At 45.9% G+C, this 23,360-nt stretch overlaps 1 protein-coding gene across 25 annotated transcripts in view; it reads right to left on the bottom strand.

Moving 5' to 3' along the window:
* ESRRG (estrogen related receptor gamma) overlaps window positions 1-23,360 on the bottom strand; it is a 545,323-nt gene that overhangs the window by 300,302 nt on the left and 221,661 nt on the right. The window contains exon 4 of one of the 25 annotated variants that reach the window (XM_083433326.1): window positions 16,104-16,210. The exons of the other annotated variants lie outside the window; for them this stretch is intronic. Within the exon in view, the coding sequence (XP_083289452.1) occupies window positions 16,104-16,132 (29 nt within the window). The 5' untranslated portion in view covers window positions 16,133-16,210. The remainder of the gene's footprint in view (window positions 1-16,103; window positions 16,211-23,360) is intronic. 25 annotated transcript variants of the gene reach the window in all.

Genomic DNA, 23,360 nt, shown 5'->3' on the forward strand with positions numbered 1-23,360 from the left:
TAGATGAAGGGAACGCAGTGGATGTAGTCTACCTTGATTTCAGCAAGGCATTTGACAAGGTGCCCCATGATATTCTTGTAAAGAAGCTGGTAAAATGCGGTCTTGACTATGCTACCACTCAGTGGATTTGTAACTGGCTGACTGACCGGACCCAAAGGGTGCTCATCAATGGTTCCTCTTCATCCTGGAGAAGAGTGACTAGTGGGGTGCCACAGGGTTCTGTCTTGGGCCCGGTCTTATTCAACATCTTTATCAACGACTTGGATGATGGACTCAAGGGCATCCTGATCAAATTTGCAGATGACACCAAACTGGGAGGGGTGGCTAACACCCCAGAAGACAGGATCACACTTCAAAACGACCTTGACAGATTAGAGAACTGGGCCAAAACAAACAAGATGAATTTTAACAGGGAGAAATGTAAAGTATTGCACTTGGGCAAAAAAAATGAGAGGTACAAATACAAGATGGGTGACACCTGGCTTGAGAGCAGTACATGTGAAAAGGATCTAGGAGTCTTGGTTGACCACAAACTTAACATGAGCCAACAGTGTGACGCGGCAGCTAAAAAAGCCAATGCAATTCTGGGCTGCATCAATAGGAGTATAGCATCTAGATCAAGGGAAGTTATAGTGCCACTGTATTCTGCTCTGGTCAGACCTCACCTGGAGTACTGTGTCCAGTTCTGGGCACCACAGTTCAAGAAGGACACTGACAAACTAGAACGTGTACAGAGGAGGGCAACCAAAATGGTCAAAGGCCTGGAAACAATGCCTTATGAGGATCGGCTAAGGGAGCTGGGCATGTTTAGCCTGGAGAAGAGGAGGTTAAGGGGTGATATGATAGCCATGTTCAAATATATAAAAGGATGTCACATAGAGGAGGGAGAAAGGTTGTTTTCTGCTGCTCCAGAGAAGCGGACACGGAGCAATGGATACAAACTACAAGAAAGAAGATTCCACCTAAACATTAGGAAGAACTTCCTGACAGTAAGAGCTGTTCGACAGTGGAATTTGCTGCCAAGGAGTGTGGTGGAGTCTCCTTCTTTGGAGGTCTTTAAGCAGAGGCTTGACAACCATATGTCAGGAGTGCTCTGATGGTGTTTCCTGCTTGGCAGGGGGTTGGACTCGATGACCCTTGTGGTCTCTTCCAACTCTATGATTCTATGATTCTATGATTCTATGATTCTACCTGGGCAGGCGTAGCAATGGCTGTGCTGGACCGTTGCTTTGCCTCACTAATGCACAGGATGAGAGCCAACAAACTGAAACTCAATCCAGATAAGACTGAGGCACTGTTAGTAGGTGATTCCCTAGACCAGATGGATGGGAGGTGGCCTTGTTCTTGAGGGGGGTTACTCTCCCTCTGAAGGAGTGGGTGTGCAGATTGGGGTTACTTCTGGATCTTTTGCTGTCTCTTGAGGTTGAGGTGGCTAATCATTACATATATTTCGGTGCCATATGAAAAAGTTTCTTCAGAATTAGGTCTTTAGCTGACTAACATGCGATGGCCTTTTAAATATGTTTGTGGGAAGGGAGTCACTGGTTTCTTTTTGTTTTAGTATGTATTTTGTTTTCTCATTTTGTCTTTTTATGTTGTGAACTGCCCTGCAATCTTCGGATGAAGGGTGCTGTCAGGGGTTCAGGAGCAGAGTCACAGGAGAGGGAAGAAACGGAGAGCGAGGGGGAGGAGTCGGAAGGAAATGTCAGCGGCGACAGTAGTCCGAGGTCTCCGAGTCTCTCCAGTGACTCGGAGGATTCACAGAAAGGGGCCCCCATGGTCAGGGCAAGGGGAGAGCCCAGGGGGACACCTCGGGAAGGAGGGGACTCAGGGAGTAGCAGCTGGAAATCCGGGCCAGCGTCTCCCCCAGAGTGCAGTAGGGGGGAGGAGTCCAAGGCATCGGGATCAGGGAGCGCGCAGGCAGAGGGAGAACGTGAGGCAGGACTGACCACACCCTCGTCAGGGAGCGAGGAAACGGTCATCCGGAAAGTAAAACGCGCGCGCGCGCCAAGTTCAAATGTACAGGAGGGCGGCAAGGTGGGCAGCCCGGGTAGGGAGCCAGGTCCTAAAGCCCGCCGAAGAGAGGGGGAGGAGTCAGAGGGGTCAAGCTCTGCGTCGGAAGAGTCCAGGAGGAATGAGACCCCGGGGGGTAGTAAGACCCAGAGGAAGAGAGAGAGAAGGAAGAGGTGGAGTAAGATTAGAGTATTAAACTGGTGCACAGGGGGCGGAGATCCAGACAGAGCTTCGCCGGTCTAAAGTCCAGACGTAGGGCTGGGACGCTAAGACTTGTAAATGGAGACTATTCTTCAATAAAGACTTTGTTACTGTACGATCGGCTAGCGTTGGTCCTTGGTGAGCTGGGACCCGGAGCCAGCTCTGACAGTAAGCTCTGTCTCCAATTTGAGAGTTTTGGCACCAAGAACCTCGCCACGTGAGTCGACGCAGCGAGGACAGAGGAGGGGTGCTTACAGAGCTCACAAAACTCAGGCAAGATGACGACGGAAGAGCAGATAAAAGCCCTGCAAGAAGCGGTGACGCACCTCAGCACGGAGGTAATTGCATCCAGGAAGAGAGAGGAGGAAATGGTTACCTCCTGCCGGGATCTCCAGGCCAGGTTGGACGTGCTTTCTAAACAGGGGCAAACGGGATCCAAGGCAGAAGGCATTGGCTTGGGGAGGAGGGGAGGCAGCCTTGTATCGCATTTCGACGGGAGTTTGCAGCAGTACCCCAACTTCAGAGCAGACCTGCTGTTTGCGCTGGATCTCCTTGACAAAGACTTTAGAGATGAGAGAGAGAGAGTGGGGTTTATCCTGTCCCATTTGCATGGGGAAGCCAAAACGTGGCTGCGGAATCTATGGAGGGACAATGATCCAGCGCTCCAAGATGCGAAGGCTTTTATTAAAGCAATGGACTCATGCTTTTTATCAAAGGTAGACGTCGATATTGCCAGGAGGGACATACATGGACTTAAACAAGGCAAAGCCAGCGTGCGGCAGTACCATACTCGATTTTTCGGACTGGTTCATGCCCTGGGGTGGGAAAAAGATTCTGCGCCAGTCAGAGACCTCTTTTGGGAGGGGTTGAATGCAGATGTAAAAGCGGAGATTGGAAGAGGGGAGAGACCAAAGAGCACCCAGCAGGTAGTCCAGAGGGCTCTGGAGATCGGGGTGCATCTGGAAGAACGTCCTTGGAACAGGGAAGAAGGACGTTGGGGAAGGGCACCAGCCAGAGCACCTCCCTTCTTTCCCAGAGAAGCAGCGCGTGCGCACTCCACACCCTCGCAGGGAGGGGGAGAAGAGCCGATGGAGATAGGTGGTGCCAGGGCTCAGTCAGCTAACAGAGCCCTAACGCCGGGAGCAGCCAAAACGAAGCCTCCTAGAGGGAACAGGAAGTGCTACATCTGCGACAGTGCTCAACACATGGCGAAAGAGTGTCCCCAGAGGCTCCACAAGCACACTGCAGCCTCGGCAACAGTCGCTGAAGCAGCTCAATTGAAAACGCAGCAACAGTTAAACGACGGAGTCTGGCTGGAGGAAGAGGCACTGGGGTCCAGCCAGACAAGTCAATGAAACAATCCCCAGCACTTTTGCAACCCACAGACCCCCTCCCACCCAAACCAGTGGTGCAGCTTACAGCGTCTCTCCAACTGCCCAATGGACGCACTGTGGAGGTGCCGATCACCATTGACTCCGGCAGCAACGCTGACTTTATAGGACTGGAATTCATTCAGCAGCACAATATACCACTGCTACCAGCCACACTGCCCCTGAACGTTGTCACGGTGGATGGCAGAGACTTGTTAGGGGGGCAGGTGGTGAAACAAACGCAACCAATGGTGATGCGGATTGGAAATCACCGAGAAGTCATCAGCTTTAACGTCACCCACCTGTCGGACACGCCTGTAGTCCTGGGCATGAGTTGGCTACACAGGCACAGCCCAGCATTGGCGTGGTATCAGCGCCAACTGACCTTCGGCTCCTCCTATTGCGCGGAACATTGCGTCCTTCCTAGCCCGGAAGAAGGAGGGGACGACCCGCAGCTACAATTAGGCACGCTGCAAGCAGTGCCGCGCAAGTACGCAGCGTTTTTGGAGGTTTTCTGCGAGAAGGAAGCGGACAAGCTGCCTCCCCACAGGCCCTATGACTGCAAGATTGACCTCCTGCCAGGAGCGACGCTGCCAGCCGGGAAACTGTATTCCATGTCTGAGGACGAGCTGCAGGAGCTCAAGGAGTTCATAGACCTCAACTTGAAGCGCGGTTTCATCCGGGAGTCGAAGGCAGCGGGGGGCAGTCCTGTATTCTTTGTGAAGAAAAGGGACACGCCCCAAAAAAGACTTGTGGTAGACTTCAGGCTCTTAAATTCAAAGACCAAGCCCGCGGCCTTTCCCATGCCCAAGATAGATGACCTGCTGGCGACGGCGAGGAAAGGACGCGTTTTTACAAAGTTGGATCTGCGAGGGGCGTACAACCTGATTCGCATACGGGAAGGAGACGAGTGGAAGACTGCCATGTTCACGCCCCTGGGCACATATGAATACAGAGTTATGCCCTTCGGTTTACAAAATGGCGCCCACTGTTTTCAAGCTTTCATGCATCACGTCCTGGCGGGTCTCCTCTACAAGACATGCGTCTGCTTCTTGGACGACATCCTGATATTCTCAGAATCTGAGGAGACCCACGAGAGAGACGTCAAGGAAGTTCTGCAGAGACTGCAGGAGCATCGACTGTATGCCAAGCTGGAGAAGTGCCAGTTCGACAGGAAGGAGGTGGATTTCCTGGGCTACAAGCTGTCGGACAAGGGGCTTGCCATGGACAGCGCCAAGGTTCGCGCAGTGTTGGACTGGAAGAGCCCGCGCAATCGGAAGGAGGTCCAGCGGTTTGTGGGGTTCGCCAACTTTTACCGCAAGTTCATCAAGGGGTTCGCGATGCAGACGGCGGCCATTACGGACACGCTCAGCTCTAAGAAGAAGAAGTTCATCTGGACGGAGCAAGCGGAGCAGTCCTTTCAGAACCTTAAGCGTCTCTTCTCGTCCGAAGGGCAGCTACTGCATGTGAATCCCAGCAAACCGCTGAGGGTTGAAACAGACGCCTCAGACAGAGCCGTGGGCGCCGTACTGTTGCAAGAGGACCCGCATGGAGACTGGAGACCGTGTGCCTTCTACTCTAGGAAGCTCAGCAAGTCGGAGCAAAACTACACCATCTGGGACAGGGAGTTGCTGGCCATTCATGCAGCATTCAAGGCGTGGCGGCACTTCCTCGTCGGGGCCAAGCACACCGTGCAGGTTCGCACGGATCATAAGAACCTGGAGTACTGGCGCACGGCAAGATTCCTAAACCAGCGGCACATCAGATGGGCGGAATTTTTCGCGGATTTCGACTTCAGGATAGAATACATCCCAGGCGACAACAACATCATGGCGGATGCACTGTCCAGGAAGCCGCAATACCTTGAAGAGGCGGCACCAGCAGCGGCCAAGCACATTTTCGCTCCGAAAGCGTGGGCGTGCGCTGCAGCAACCGTGGACTTGGAGGCGGTCCGTCGAGCACTGCAGGGGGACCCCTTTGCACAAGCCAAGATGGAGGAGGTGCACAAGGGCACGGTGAAGGACGACGAGTTCCAAGTACGAGACGGATTGCTCATCCGCAGAGGAGCTCTCTATGTACCGGGAGACGACCTCCGGGCGAAGGTACTGCAGCAGTTACACGACGCACCCACCGCAGGGCACTTTGGCAAGGAGAAGACGGCAGACCTTGTTGCCAGGGATTTTTGGTGGCCCAAGATGCGGGGGGAAGTCGCGGAGTACGTCTCGAGGTGCGACACCTGCCAAAGGGCCAAATCAGTGCACAAACCTCCGGCGGGACTGCTCGAACCGCTGCAGACTCCGAGCGAACCGTGGGAGAGGGTGGCCCTGGACTTTGTCACGGATTTACCCAGCTCAAGGGGTAAAACGGCAGTGCTAGTGGTGGTGGACATGTTCACTAAAATGGCCCACTTCATTCCGTGCGCGAAGGTGGCCACGGCAGAACAGACCGCCAAGCTGTTCATAGACCACGTCTTCAGAGTGCATGGACTGCCACGGTCTATTTTGTCCGACAGGGGGCGCCAGTTCATTTCGAGCTTCTGGCAGAAGCTGATGGGTTTCCTGAATGTCAAGATCAACCTAGCGTCGGCGAGACACCCGCAGACCACCGGACAAGCGGAACGCGTCAACGCCGTCATGCAGCAGTACCTGAGATGCTATGCAAATCAACAGCCGACGACATGGGTGGACTACCTGCCGCTCGCTGAGTTCGCTTACAACAACACGAAGCACGTGTCCACAGGGGTGACGCCGTTCTTCGCCAACAACGGGAGGCATCCCAGAACCTTCCCGGGATTAGAGAGACTGGGGGAGGGGGAGCCACAGGCAGCGGAAGTCTTGGCGGCGGAATTGCAGGAAGTCCACGAGCAGCTTAGGAGGCAGTTAGAGCTGGCAAAGCACGCATACAAACTGCAGGCTGACAAGCACAGGAGGGTTGGTGAAGACATACAGGTGGGAGACTGGGTGTGGTTAGCGGCCCACGCAGTGCCGACAAGATCCTTAGCTAAGAAGAAACTCGGACATAAGCAGCTAGGACCTTACCTAGTTGAGGCACAGATCAATCCGGTGGCCTTCCGGTTGACACTTCCGGAAGGATCCAGAATGCACCCAGTATTCCATAGGTCGGTGCTCACGCCCTACAAAGCACCTCACCGATTTCAGGCGCAGGGCACGGCACCAGACCAGTATAAGGAGATCCCCCCAAGGAGGGAGTCGCCAAGACGGGAACCCATCAACCAGGTCACAGAGATTTTGGACTCGAGATGGGGGGAAGAGGGAGTCGAATATTTTCTCGCAAGGGAAGGTACCCCGGCCAGCGCCAACAGTTGGGTGCCGGACTATGCCCTGGACGAGCCTCTCCTCAAAGAGGAGTTTCATGCCTTGTTCCCACACAGGCCCATGCCAGCCGAGTATTTCGACGACTGGCTTTTCACACCCACGCTTTCTACCAGCACGTTCCAGGGATTCACCTCGGACGAAGAACCAGCATTAGAAACACGTTCACCGGAGGGCTCGCCCTCGGGGTTTGCCTCAGACCGCTCCTTTTGGTGGGACAATCGAGGAGAGGAGAGGTGGCTGAGGGGCCCTTGGCAGGCAACGGACCCAGAGGGGAACGAGGGTGAGAGGGACATGGACGTGATGGGGGAGGACGTTGGGTTCGAGCATGGCGGCACGGAGATGGAAGCAGAGGAGAACGAGGTCGGCGAAGACATGGAGGACGAGCCGGATTTCTCTAACTGGATGCACGCCACGGGGGACGAACTGTATCCACCATTCACCCCCACAACGACGGAGCACCCAGCACCCCCGCCGGAGGAAGGGGAGGGGGGAAGGGGGGGCTTCGAGGGGGGGATGGATGTCAGGGGTTCAGGAGCAGAGTCACAGGAGAGGGAAGAAACGGAGAGCGAGGGGGAGGAGTCGGAAGGAAATGTCAGCGGCGACAGTAGTCCGAGGTCTCCGAGTCTCTCCAGTGACTCGGAGGATTCACAGAAAGGGGCCCCCATGGTCAGGGCAAGGGGAGAGCCCAGGGGGACACCTCGGGAAGGAGGGGACTCAGGGAGTAGCAGCTGGAAATCCGGGCCAGCGTCTCCCCCAGAGTGCAGTAGGGGGGAGGAGTCCAAGGCATCGGGATCAGGGAGCGCGCAGGCAGAGGGAGAACGTGAGGCAGGACTGACCACACCCTCGTCAGGGAGCGAGGAAACGGTCATCCGGAAAGTAAAACGCGCGCGCGCGCCAAGTTCAAATGTACAGGAGGGCGGCAAGGTGGGCAGCCCGGGTAGGGAGCCAGGTCCTAAAGCCCGCCGAAGAGAGGGGGAGGAGTCAGAGGGGTCAAGCTCTGCGTCGGAAGAGTCCAGGAGGAATGAGACCCCGGGGGGTAGTAAGACCCAGAGGAAGAGAGAGAGAAGGAAGAGGTGGAGTAAGATTAGAGTATTAAACTGGTGCACAGGGGGCGGAGATCCAGACAGAGCTTCGCCGGTCTAAAGTCCAGACGTAGGGCTGGGACGCTAAGACTTGTAAATGGAGACTATTCTTCAATAAAGACTTTGTTACTGTACGATCGGCTAGCGTTGGTCCTTGGTGAGCTGGGACCCGGAGCCAGCTCTGACAGGTGCTATACAAATTTTATAAATAAACCGGAAAATTCTAAAACGGTACAATTAGAAGAATAAGACAAAAAAAGATTAAAACATTGCACTTTCCACGTAATGTTTCTACATAATGTTCTACCGGAAATGCTTTCATGTGGTATTTGTGCTTCATGTTGTTGTTTAGTCGTTCAGTTGTGTCCGACTCTTCGTGACCCCATGGACCAGAGCACGCCAGGCACTCCTGTCTTCCACTGCCTCCCGCAGTTTGGTCAGACTCATGCTGGTAGCTTCGAGAACACTGTCTAACCATCTCGTCCTCTGTTGTCCTTCATACAAAGGTCTATAATTTTTACCATGAACCTATAATGATTATTTGGTGGGAATCTCCAAGTCAAACATGGGGGAGATCTTCTGCATGACCAAGGCACAAGCAGCTACAGTAGGTGTGGGGAAACCTTAGTGCTCTAGAAATTGCTGAACTATAACTCACATCATCCTTGGCCCCTGGCCATGCTTGCTTGGGCAGATGGGAGTTGTAGTTCAGCAACATCTGGTGGTTCAAAGGGTTCCCACACCTGGGGTATAGTAACAATTCATTCTGTGCCACCAGATATAAAGAAAAGTAGATGTTAGAAAGGGGGAAATAGTTTGTTTCTTTTAAAATAAAGAGCTTCAGCAAGTGAATTATTTGAGTGGAAAAGTAATAATAATAATAATAATAATAATAATAATAATAATAATAATTTTTATTTATTAGGGTACTGATTTATTTATTTAGTAGGGTACTGATTGTTTCTCTACTCAAAACTGCCATACTTTTAGCTTTTGGGGGGGGGAGCACCATCCCTCCATTCCATGTTCTCTTGTGTAACATGTAATTAGCCACTAATATTTTAGAAGGGTTCAGACGTCCTGCCTTTGATCCATTAGGAACACTGCAAGCTGCCTTCTACTGAGTCAGACTATTTGTCCATCTAAATCAGTACTGTCAACACTAACATGGAGTAGCCCTTTCGGGTTTCAGAAAGGTGTCTCTCCAAACCCAACTGGGAATGTCAGGAATTGAAAGTTTAACCTTTTGAATGCAATGCCTATGCTCTACCAATAAGGCACAGCCCTTTCCTGAATGAGGTCCACATTAAGCTGACTTTCATCAAATCAACTGTAACGAAACCAAGTAATGGGCATGCACGTAGGCTTCAGTCCAAGTACTGCAGTCTTCAAAGCATGGAGATTGGGTTGCCAAAAACCTCTTTCTTTAATTCACAAATAATTATCCTGCTATCCCATGGTAACAGTAAGAAGCAATGCAGTTTACTCAAAGTGATTGAACCACTGTTCTGTATAACATCTGCATGTATTCTCTGCAACATATTGCCCACCAACTGACTGGCAGCTACAAGCTCAAACACCTGGGTACAAGATATGCACAGATGTAGGTTTGATGTTGCTGATCCATCTACACAATAGGCTAACTCTCAGAGGTTTGACAGTGGCTGAAGAATCAAGGTGAGAAAGATACAGCCTCAAGCATACTGAGAAGCATATTTTTAGTTTACGGCCTCCTATTTTTAGGCTGTTATTTTTATTAGTTCTAACCCCTTACACCAGGGATTGGGACTTGTCACTCTTGACCCAGCTCTGGATAACTTCCCAACTGTTTGTTCACACATGAAAAGAGTAACTAGCATATGCTAGTTCTCAGAGATGTCTTTTCAGCTAATTGCCTTTTGCTAATGCCAATAGCCCCCTAGCAGACTGCACTTTTGAAGGTGGGTTTTTCTGTGCCTAATGAAGTTTCATATAAAATTATCATTTAAATCTTACAGCACAAGGCTATTTCAGTAGGATGTTCTGTAGTTTGATTAAAGAGTTTGTGACCATTGAACTGAATAAAAGAAGAAAAGGGGAGAGATATTGGCAAAATACCATACATGAAAATAATTATATCTAAAAATGTGCTGCTTTTTTTGTAAAAGAGTATTAGGCTTATACTGTGAACACTGCAAGGTGCTAAATTCAACACAACTTGCAAACTAGCAGCTGATTTAAAATAAAACTTGATCCTTCTAGAAACCACAGATACTTGAAGCATACACAAGTAAAACTAATTTAACCTTTGAAAAATTTTCTCTGGAGGGAAGAATAGAAATCCCTTTATAAGATTTTTAAGCACTGCAATTATTGACAAGGACTGTATTACCTCACTTTCTCTGATCAAAAAACAAAAAAAGGAAAGAAAGAAAAAGAAGCAAAACCACAGGAGACATCAGCAGCTGTCAGGCTGTTTTCCAATTGCAGCGAGGTAGTTTACAGTGGGCTTGTGCCATCTCTCAAGACCCAGTTAAGAAGGCTTTTTAAAATGCCTTAAAAAGCCAATTCATACATTAATCAAGTTGAGCCCTCATCCATACTTACTGCAATACATCAATTACCATGTCTTTTTTTTATTTTAATAAATTCCAGTTGACAGCAGACACCTTATTAAGGGGTTGCTAAAATGATACAACAAGTAAAAGGCTATTAATATTGCTTTTTCCCCCTGCTGCTATTGTCTTGCCGCACTGGTCTGCAAACATATTCCGGCTGCATTACAATTAATGCCAGTGGAACTCCTTCTAACGACTTCCAGCTTGCTAATTTTTTACGCTAATAATAAAAAAAGGCATTGCTATGCAAGAACAGCCCCCTTTTATCATGCTCACATGGCACACTAGAGAGCTCCTGCCATTGTTCACAGGAAAGACAATTAAACCCAGGGACATCAAACCCAAAAATGACAATCTGCTAACCAGCACTGTTGCTAGCTTTTCCCCCTCTGTTTTCTGAAATGATATAAAACAATTCTCCAAAGATATTTTTTCCCTTGCATGCACCCTCTTTAAAATAAAATAGAAGTTTGAAAAATACCCGCTGCTGATTTATGCATTTCTGCTCAGAATTTATTAACTGTCTAGGGCCAATTTCACACCAACACTTCCATAGCCTCCAGGTTTGAATTCTGGACACATTTCAGGAAATGCACCAATAATACTGTCCATATAGTTTCATATTTAAAAAACAAACATTAAAAAAAATCCATGGTTCATGTTTTTCTGAAACACAATATAAAATGCCCAAGGGAAAGGTGAAAGCCAGTACTGCAACAAGTTTATTTTTCATGGACCTCTGGGGATGAAAAGAATGAGAGGAAGATTCTTGCAGCTGATTGAAAATTAAAAATTAAGAACATTAAAAAATGTGAATGTAGGCTACAGTCCTACTTGCAAGCATGCATGTATTGAACGAACACACACACACACCGGGGAAGAGAATGTTTTGCAATGCCTTCTCTCCTTTAAGGAAAAGGGTCTGGCTATCAAGATCATTGCCTTGCATGCGGCCGCAATCACTTTCTACCATAAATGCTTGTGCCTGCCTGATCTGTACAATGATTTCCACATTTCACCCCCACCCCCCACCCCCCGGCCACAGACACCAGAAAACCAATTATGTATACTCTCCTCAGGGATGTTTGGACACTGGGCACCATTTGTTGGTGTAAGTACAAGAGCAGACTTTACTGAGCAGCCTCCTCCCTGGCATTTTTCAGTGCTCTACACATCAGGGAGTGCACCGCCAGACCCCTCGCAACAACAGCTGCTAAGGGGCTCATGCCAGAGGAGACAATCACTTCTCTCGCTCTTCCCTTAGAGTTTGGGTGTGCACCTCAATAACTAACCAGCTATGTAAAGGGAGTACGATCTAGCCAAAGACCTGCCACCACCTTGCCTGGTGGTGGACATTAAAAAGTACCCGGCCACAAGGCCTGTCACCGTTGGCTTGTTCCTAGTGCATGCCAATGGTTGTTGACTTTCCAGTGGTCAATTCATGACAGTACTAAGAAAGGCCATCTTTGCTTGTGGGTTAAACCTTTTAGAAGATGCTTCTCATTTCTTCCACATAGGGGCTTTCATTTTTCCTCAGACAGCATAAAACCCTTGAGTCGGTGGCACTCATCTGTCTATAATGTTTACACCAGAACCTCTGTTCTCACTCTTTCATGTTGATGGTTTTTTCCCCCTCAGGTGCCGGTCGTAAGAAGGTATGGATCTGCAACCACATCATCATGCACTGGGCCCAGCTGCACACTATATCTACTTTGTGGGGTCAGCAGCTCAGCTTGTATGACAGGAGCCATATTATATGGTTGGGCTGGAGGGACATGCATTGGGATGACCTGATGCCATGGCTTACATCTTGCTTCACAGTGCATGGGCTGCCAGATGCCTTGGTGATTCAGCTGGGAGAGAACAACCTAGTTGGCAGGAAGGGTCTCAACCTCACCTTAACAGCAGCCACAGACCTAGAGGCCTTGCACACAGAACAGCCTCAGATGTCCATCTTGTGGTTGGAGTTGTTGGAACGGCAGCAAGGGTGGGGTGCTTTGGAGCCTGCATGTATAAACAGCATGTGGAAGAAGATGAACAAGGCAATGCTGCATGCGGTGGGCACAGCCAGGGAGCCAGGTGATTTGGCACCCTGGCCTCTCATTTGATAAGGTTGAACTGTTTAGGCCTGACGGAGTGCATCTGTGCCCATTGGGCAACGAGGCTTGGCTGATGGACTGGGGCCTACATGATTGGTTGCAGATGTTAGTGCACTGGCAGAGAGCCAGTGAGAGGCCAAACTCAAGTGGCAGAAAAAGGCATTGTGTTGCATCCTGCCCTGGTAAAAGGGTCCAGGGGAAGGATTCTGTCCAAATGTCCACATGGGGGCTAATGGGCGACAGAACTTCCCAAATGGCATCCTGGAAGTATTGCCTGGAATTGATCCATATCATAGAGTGATCCTTATCCCCAAGACTGACCCTGAAGGAACAATCAATCAGCAAATGGGCTGATTCAGGGTGCATACCCAATGCCTATACCAAAGCCTACTGACACCAAAGATGGATTGAGGGGAGCTCTACTGGTGCAGTCACACTGGGTGCAGTGTGGGGTGCTGCAGGGGGCACCACGCCTATGACATCCAACGGAAGGTGAGAGGCAGGGGGTGCTGGATTTTGGCATCACACAGGGAACCAATGAAATTGAGACTCCAAGGTCCGCTACTGCTGACATCTGTAATCAATAAAAGTTTTGGCCATTTTGATCTCAAGACGTTGTGAAGTCTTCATTTCTGCTTCTCACACCCCTCCCCCTCCTCAGCGACCTGGGGCTTACTGCGCCTGGGCCCACAACTGCATGCTTACAGGAGACATCTACATACAGTGTACAATAAATACAAAGCATACAACTACATACTTCTAAATATAATTGTAACGATTACCAACATGCCTTATTATAATGCTTTGCATTTATGCATTGCATTTCCATTCTACTGATTGAACCATGCAAGACAGGCAGAGATTATATTTAACAGTCATTTATCCATTCATAATGTACCTCTTTCCTGCTTTTTAAGGCAGCAGCTTGGATTAAAAGTTTTTTTTTCATCTCAGTGCCACAAGATCTTACTAATTTACCAGTGAGGGAAGATGCTGATAAGGGTACTAATAGCTGCTCCTTCCTGTGACTCAACAAGTAAAGTTTTGTGTTGTTGGTTTTTTGCTGAAGTACAGTAGGAATCAATAAGAGTTAATACCATGTAAATAAATGCATGTTACTTGATTTACTCTGTAATAACATTTAATGGCATTCATATAGGGTGTATTTTATTTTTGCACCACATATGTGCCTTTAACAGTTGCACAAGAAGCAGAAATCCTCCAGCTGAAGCTTTTCCCATAACATCATCTGCATCCCAGAAAGCATGTTCACTTACCACATTTCTTTCTATTTTAAAGTTGCTAAGGCATACTGTACAAGGACTGCCTGGGGATGGAGGGATCTTGGTAACATTCAGCTGCAATTAACAGGCAACCAGAAAATGGTTCAAAATCCATGGGAGGGTTCTGATAAAATACCTGACCCTCTAACAGCAAGAAATGTTTTTTAACAGTATTTTGCTTCTAACTTCTACTGAAATGTTAGGAAAGTGCATCACTGCTAGCAGATATTTAAAACAAATCTTTTAGTTATGCCATTTCTTCCTATGTTAATTTGGTCGTGTGTACAAAAGCCAAATTACTGGGTTTTAGTGGAGGTGTTTCTTGCTGAATTTAATGAAAATGAGTACTGAACACTCGAAAGCACTTTCTCTCTCTCATATATATATATATATATATATATATATATATATATATATATATGTAGTTTATTGCACATACACTGCAATTCACCTTTCTCTGCAATTGTCATGGCAGTCATTTTATCACTGATATTATTATCCTCTGAAGATGGCTTGTGGACAGGCCTGTCCTAGTGTCCCCTGCTAGGCTGTCCCAGTTTTATAAACTGTAAATCTTTTCAGTGTATTCTACAGAAAAACGGGGGGCAGCCTTTTTATATAAAAAAGTGAAAAGAAAAAAGGACAGTGGATCCTATAACAATGCATACAAACTGAGGGAAATTGTTTGTTAACATTTGGCAACAATATTTCCATTCACTGAAATCCAGTTTCCTGCTATGACATTACAAAAACTGAAAGAGAACCTAATACAGTGGTACCTCGGGTTAAGAACTTAATTCGTTCCGGAAGTCCGTTCTTAACCTGAAACTGTTCTTAACCTGAAGCACCACTTTAGCTAATGGGGCCTCCTGCTGCCGCCGCGCTGCCGGAACACGATTTCTGTTCTCATCCTGAAGCAAAGTTCTTAACCCGAGGTACTATTTCTGGGTTAGCGGAGTCTGTAACCTGAAGCGTATGTAACCTGAAGCATATGTAACCCAAGGTAGCACTGTACACATAACACCCTTTCACTTTAGCGTATCCTGTGAAACACACACACACACAACCCAAACCAAACCCCAATCGGAAGAAGGGAGATGATAATACAATGCAAAGGAAGGTACTCCAGGTTTTGGATAAGTTTTGCTGTACTTAAAGCTGCTTTCTGAAAGATAAGGCCTATGTGGTGCTGCCTGGTGAACCACTAATCCAATTACATAAGGTACCTTGCTGCGACTGTAATGCTATGGATATAAACAACCAACAGCAGGAAAACAGGGAGGCAGTAAAGTGTGGAGACCTCAACAGGGCTGAGGGAAGGGGCCAAAAACCTGCCATGTCTGTTAGAAGGTGTTTACATTTCAGCAAACGGAGGACAAGGAGGGCTCCCTACTGACTCCCAAAATTAACTGGCAAAGGAAATCTCAGGAGGGAAAAGAATAGGTGCAGAAGAACCCTCTCCCATGAGTGGTGAAGGCTAGGGCACATGAGCAAGGAGGAATATGGGAGATTGGGGGCAACTTGGGCTATCTGTATTCTCCCCCCTCCTCTGAAATCCACACAGTATCTGGGCATTGTAAGCTGTGCACTGCACGGAACCTTACATGTGCACATATTTATCTATGTGCATATTTAGAGATAAGAAACACCCATCAACCCACCCTGAGATTTTTCTTCTAGAGACCCTGGAAAAGGATTTTAAGCCTGAAGAATGACACTGCTAACAGACAGTACACCCTCAAATGGCAAATGTAGAGATGTAACAATAATAATAATTTACAATCTATTCAAGGCTACACCTGGATCTATCCACCATGTCTCTCTGTGGTTATGTGCCCTGCTGATCAGGGGAATCTCGTCTCCAGCTCTGCATTCTTTTGTCTATTCAGGTTGTCTAACCAAATCCAGGTATTTCATAATTTGGTCCCAAAGCATGGGCCAAAATTTGCCCAAGAGTGAGTGAATAAGCGATGGAAATGGGTGGCATCCTGACCAAGCCCTTCAAAACCTTGAGCTAGCACAGTTCCAAAACTTATATTGCTGGAATACTTTTTTCTAATTTCTAAAAAGCTTTTTCTTTCTTTCTAGAGTGTGTAAGAGTAAGACGAGTGGCTTGCTCAAACCTATATAAATCACTTATCTGGTTGTGCATGCCTGACCAGAAGGGGGCAAGACAAGAGGAAGGACTTGTGTAGTGCAGTCAGTTCTGAATGATAGTATTTCTGCTTCTCTGCAAAGAAAGCAAGTAAGATGTTTCACACTTTAGGCTTTGTGGTGCCCACAAACTTTAAATGTGATTTAAAAAGCTGTAAGAGTAGCTGCTTATCTTGTAAGTGCATCATTTTATTCATCTTTCATTCTTTGCTAAAATTATTACAGTAATTATGTTCTATAGCAAAGGTACCAATGAATAAAACCCATCTGTCTACAGGGAGCAAGAAAGGTGCAAACAGATCGGCATTGAATTCTAATGAATCTCTATGGTTTCTCTCTCTGTCACTGCAGCACTTTGATGGAGGATAAAATTTACCTTTACTTCCAACATTTTCTATAAAGAGGGTGGTGAGCATTCATAACCTTAAAAACAAAGCAAGGCCTACTTTCGCTTTGGTGCGCATTTAAAATTGTTACAATTGAGCTTTGTGCCTCATTTCACTTTAATGGATATGCTACTAAAATGTTGCCCGCAGTTACCAAGTATAAGTAATGAAAGACCCTGGTTGTTGCTTGTCACATTAATTGAAAGGGGACGGGAGAAAGAAAGGGAGGTGTGTGTGTGGTTGTTGTTGTTTTTTTTAAAAAGCAAAGAAAAATCCAAGGAGTGCTTCAAAGGAAATGTATTTGTACTGAATCAATCTAAATCAGTGTTAAATGCTACTGGATGAAACATCTGGCGAATGACAGTTACAAGAATATTCACTAGCTTCTGGTATAATACTGAATAAGCCCTAAAAATTCATAAGTGACAATATTAGTGAATGAGCAAAGCTGTGATCAGCAGCTAATTTGGAAAAGGAGCTATAAAATGAGTAACAAAATGGGTGGGGTTGGCATGAATTCACAAGATTTAAAGTTGTTCTTCATTTTATACGAACTGTATTCAAGAAAAACAAAAGGAGGTACTTTTTCACACAGCAGATAGTTGAACTAAGGATACAGTCCAGCAGGATCTAGCGAGAGACATCAATTCAGATGGCTTTAAAATAGGATAAGGCTATCAATAGCTACTTGCCATGACGGCTATGTTATATCTCTAGTGTCTAAGGTAATACGTCTCTGAATGCCATATGCTGCGAATAAGAAGAGGAGAGAACGTTGTTGCACTCAAGTTTCATTTGTGGATTTCCCAGATATCTGCTTGACCACTGCAAGAACAGGATGCTGGAACAGTTGGGCCTTTAGTCTGATCCAGCAGGGCTGTTCTTATGCCATTATATGGTAATTGAGCTTGATGACATGCACATATCAAGCTCGTGTGGTGAAGGTGCAATAAATAGGTTGTATTAGATCTGAAACTGTGGCTTTTATTCCATGCATCCAACTTCAATGCAGATTTCAATCCTCTTGGTAATGCTCCGAGTTTCTTGTTTTCCTTGGCTTTATATTGAGTTGGTATTAGATGGCAGATGGTTTTAGCTGTATTTTATTTTGGACTTTAATATTTATGGGCTGGATGCATGTCATATTATGATCACCATGTTTTATTCATTAATTATGGTGGGCGTCATATTGTTTTCATTCTGCAAGCTGTCTTGAGATAGGTAGCGTGCCTCCTGCATCAATATTCTGTCATCCTTTGTGCATTTCAAGCACAAACAGGTGCACCAAGTTGTGCCCAACATTTGGGGGGGCGCATCACATGTGCATGATGTCACACACGACGCCCCCCAACCCAACCTGACCCACTGAGCCCACCATCCACCGGGTGCATTTTCTGGAGGGGGCATGACCAAACCCCCCCCCCAACCAGCTCCAATGGGTGTGTGATGGAGCTGCTGAGACAGCTTCCTTGGAGTGGGGAATCAGCCGCAGAGACCTGCCATCCCTCTCAACTGGGCTGGCTGGGCTGGCTGCACTGTGCACAGCTCCACTGCAGTGGAGGAGACCTGAAGCCTCCTCCGTTCCCTAAACATGGAGCCCATGAGCACAAATAAATTGCATGGAAGCAGGGAGGATTGACAGATCAATGTGCTGGACTCCAAATCCCTATCTTTCATTGAACCATCCAAATCCTGCAGAGGGCATATTTGGAGCTGAAGGTTGTTCAGAGAAGTGTCTCATAGATTTGGCAGTTTGGGTGGTGGGCAGCCTTCTACCATGATAGATACAAGACAGCAAAGGACTGAAGTCTCTCTTTTACTGGATAAAATAAGTTGCAATGGCTTCATGCTGTGGCTTCACTTACGTATGTCATGTGCTCCTGAAGATGAAGGAGGGGTCAAAAACTGAACTCTGGTGAGGCCTTTCAGAATCCTTCACACACAGGAACTGCACCAATGCTGTGAGTATCATTATTTGGCTTGATTGGATATCATCTTTCCCTGGTAGTTCTCCCTAAGCAGGGCAAAACAACCACTGGGAGTAGTTCATAATCACCCACGAAGTCACAAGCTTTATGTATTAAAAGTAATTTGTCCTAGAAAATGAATTGCAATCTTATTGGCAAAAGAGATACTTACTTCAGAGATCAATAGCGGCAGGGGATGGGGAGGGAATTACCCAAGATACATCTTTGTCCCTAGAGGCCTAAGTGTCCTCTGTGGCTAGGAGTGCCCTTGTTTGGTTTGCCAACTCCGACTGTTCCTAGACAGGGATAGCCTGACCATTGTAATCTATGCATTAGCAACCTCGATGTTAGACTACTGTAAGGCACTCCATATGGGGCTGCCCAGGGGTCTGGTTCAGAAGCTCCAGATGGTGCAGAATGCTGCAGTGAGGTTGTTGATGGGAGCTTCTGGCTGAGAACATGTGACACTGGCTACCCATCTGGCTACCAAGCCAGGTTCAAGGTTCTTGCTGATTTACAAAGCCCTGACCAACTGTGGTCCAAGATACCTTATACTCCAGACTGATCACTGAAATCACACGAAATTCAGTCCTGTGTAGAACACCCTGACATTAGAAATTCAGCAGGTGCCTTCCACACCAACTTTTAAATGCCTGCTGAAAACTTTTCTGTCAGGCCTACTCAGGCCATTAAGAGTATACCCCCCCCCCATGGTCTGCTTATGTTTATCTTTAATTTGTTTTTGCTTTTAACTTGCTTTTAACATTTTATGATTTTATTGTTGGTTTTACGTTTTTATATTGTTGCAACCCACTGTGCTATATATTTTTGATACAGCAGTGTATAAATATTTTTATATACATACATACATACACTGGCAAAGGCAAAGTCCATATATGCAGATTCTGTCCATTTCAATTTTTTCTATGTCTAATTTTTCTCATCTTAAATTCAGCTCTTCACATTTTTGCAGTATTTTTAAATAAAAATCATGAAAATCCTTTAGCATTTTACTGCAAATTTTTCCAAATCACCTTTTTATATGCACATTTGACTAATGTACACAGCTTTGCAAGCAATTTTCCTAATAGAATGCATGTTTGTATATTATTTTCATATATACATTCATTTTTAAGCACACTTTCCCCCAATATATGCATTTCTGTGAACATAATATGGTTGGTAAACTGCATAGCAAAATTAAGAGAAGTGTTAATTTTGAATGACGACTGTGTTTTGTTTATTTCAGAAAGTGTGAATTTAAATAACTGAATCAAATTTCTCCACCCTCCCCAGTCTATATAAGACAAGACTTCATTTAACATGTAAGCAGAACAACTAATTAGCAGCGTTTTCTTCCCCCACCCCTCTGTCTCACTCTCCCCGACTAATACACTTCACTAATAGTAAAAGAAAAGATTGAGTGGAATGCTGCTGTCAACACAATGGAATTCCAGATAGTTATGGTGATGAATTTCATTGTAAATGAGGATCAATGTCCAACACTACTTTGGAATAGTAATTTCTTAATTCTTATTCAGCTCCAGCAGGAAAGATAATATAACTTGATCTGAATTGACCATGTGATCCTGATGGCATCCCATTAATGGGCTGTTCATTTAATTTATGTAATTTTTAAAAATTAAATAATCATATTTTAAATCCCACTGCAACTATTCGGTTTGAAAGTACATCTTCAAAAAGTTATACAATCTTTATAAATCAGCATGGTGAAAAGTTTAGCCTGTTGACTGTACTTTTTAAAAGCTATTTTTAAACTCATGCTTCCTTTATCTTCTTCACTCTCTTACCCCTTGAAAACACCATATTTCTTTTATGCCTACCTTTTTCTTTGGTGCTATGCAGAAGGTGTCTATAAAGACATCTATGCTAAATAATTCAAGGTTCTGTGTCTATATAGGGTCAACATAAAAATAAGGGACACTTACAGTGAAAGCTATGAAGCTAACAACATTCCATGTCTCTAAGAAAGTATGTAATATGGATACGTATAGCCTTCAGAAATACCTGACAGCATTGAAAACATGCAGGCAAGCCCCAACACAGACGCTGACATTCATGTTGGCCACACAAGCCCAGCCAACGTTTGATAGTTATTAGCCTAGAAGGTGGCCTACCTGAGTACAGGTACTGTATATGAATGCCATGTTCCTGTCCCCATGAAGAGAGCCCTATTTGCATAAATTCAGACTAAACTGATCATCATATGGCTGGCATATCTGAGGGGTGGGGCTAATTAGCACACACTCAAAAGGTCACATATTTATGTACTCACAAGACTACTGTTTCAGTTCTCAGCAGGCATCTCTTGTAGATGTCAGGTTCTGAGACCCAAAAAACAACTCAAATGTACCCAGAGTCATGTCAATGATTAAGTTTCGGGCAAATCAGAATCCAAAAGGATAGAGGCAGGGATGCTGTCAAAGCTAAGCCAAGGATGAAGTCCAGACAAGACAGGGGGGTGAAGCAAGGCAAAGCCACAGTCTGTAATGTTACTCTCACTTTTGGTTTGATTAGTTGGAGCGGTTAGCTCTGAAGCCAGACACCAAGGAATGGGAACCTGTGGCCCTCTGCACGTTGTAGCTCCTGTTAACCCCAGCCAGCATGCTTGAATGAGCAGAGGTGATGGGAATTGCAGCCAGCCCAGCAACATCTAGAGGTCCACAGGTCTCTGGGATATGCTGATCGGTACTGCAGCCATGCTGGTGTACTTGACCCATGTAGATTAGTGGGCTGGGCTTGCTGAGGAGCTAGAGGTGCAGGAGGTAAGCTGCCTGCTAGAGAAGCTGCCTGCTAGAGATCCTGGTTATAGATGCCCCAACCTCCAGTGTCTTACACACAAGAATTTAGGCATTTTATTTTACAAAAATTATACTGCTTTATTCTTTTAGGGCTGCCAGGTAGCTAAACAAATAATTCTTTTTACTTTTAATTATCCTGCATCAACAGCAGGTGCTGTTGCCGCTGCAACTCTTTAATGGCTATTAATTGTTAGGACCTGTTACCCAATCCCAACATACATTAGTTCAAGCAAAAAAAGGGGCTTCTATCTCATCACATAGCAGGCAGGTGAGCGGCAGGACCTTTAGCAAAAGAAACCAGATAAGAGTTGCAGTGGTGGTAACATATCATGCTTCTGCAAGAAAGCCAAACTATTCTCTGGCTGTCTAATCATAAAAAAGCTCAGGTTTCCACAAGGGACATATTAGCAGTTCTGGAGTATGGGCTTGGGGTTTTGAAAGTATCTGGTAACTAAGCGTATTTTGCTGTTCCACTAGTTTTCTTTAGTTTACTATGCCAGCAACTTTGGGAGAGACGTGGCCAGCAGAAGGCACACTTTCTAGAGGAAACCATTTGATCTTCAGGGACTTTTATACATCTCAGGCTATTTATTATTTTTTCAAGAAAAAAAATGGGTTACAGGCAAGACTTACCTGGCTGGGTGTCAAAGAACCCACACACCAAAGGAAAGTCTCTCTCTGTGTGTGTGTGTGTGTGTGTGTGTGTGTGTGTGTGTGTGTGCACGCACACACACACACCTCATTAAGAAAATGTATGAAGTACTGTTTTCTATTCTTGGCTACAGTGATATGTGCTGACAGGGTCACAGCTGCCTTACTGTGGTTTCCTCAGAATTTAGTTGATCAAGAAGCACAAAAACATTAACTTGGGCTCTTTGCAATACACAATCACACTGCAACATAAAGAAAGGTAGCATTGGACATTTAAAAAGTGATTGCAGTACTACAGGATTTTAGCCTGCTTAAAGAGTATTTCGCAAAGAACAGGGTTTGGGAGAATAAGGGCAGACTTCACTAAAGGACATATGAATGCTACTGAGATGAGATAACAAAGATAAGGAAGGAAGTGCTCACATAGGATAAATATTATATGAGATGAGGAGGCTCAAGGCCTTATATCAGGACCGGTATTGCTCAATACCCAACATCCTGCAGGTTTTTTTCCAATTCAGAATGTGGGAAAGCATCCTGGAAACAGATTATCTGCAGCAGCATAATTATTTCCAGAAAAGACTGTAGGGCAGGAGTTGTCAACGTATTGCCCTCCAGAGCTTGATGAAGTGTAACTCCATCAAGTGAAGCCAATGGTCAGCGATGGTGGGAGGAGAAGCCCAACAACATCTGGCTACCCTTGCTGTAGTGGAACTGTTTAGCCATTTTTGAAAGCATCTATGCTTCTTTGACAAGTCAGGGGACAGGGACTATCTATCATGTACTCCAACAGTGATCCAATACAGGCAGGACAGTAAAATTGGAAACATTAAATAATTAGTAAGTGAGGATAAATTCAGTTTATCAACTTGGAGCACTTGTCCTTTGAACTGCTATTATTTATTGCTCATAAGACTGCTGCTATCCTGTTTTTATATGCTATTATGACTAATTTAGTTTTTAACGTGCTGTACTGTTTTGTTATAGTGTTATGCTATTTTAATGTTGTTTATATGCTTAAGTTTGGTTTATTTTGTATGATGTTGCTGGTATTGTTTATTATTGTTTATTATTATGAGTGTTATAACCTGCCCTGGAAACACTGGCTTTAGATGTCTTATTTAATTAATTGAATTCTGCATGCATGCAGCACCTCAATGATCCAGTTAGTTCAACTATAAAGTCTCAAGTAACTCACCTTCCCTACCTCCTCATGACACCAAATTTAAAATTAAAATGTAGTAATACAAAGTTTACTGAGACTACAACCCGGTCCATAGGTGCACGTGCTCATGTTCCATTGAAATTCTATATTTAGGTTCTTCAGAAGTGTTCTTCTAATTCCTAGTAATCGAGTTCACTCTTCCCCAGAAAGAATATCCAGCATCCCAAACAGCAAC

The sequence above is a fragment of the Podarcis tiliguerta genome (genome assembly GCF_965153285.1).
Source record: "Podarcis tiliguerta genome assembly, chromosome: 3".
Lineage (NCBI taxonomy): Eukaryota > Metazoa > Chordata > Lepidosauria > Squamata > Lacertidae > Podarcis > Podarcis tiliguerta.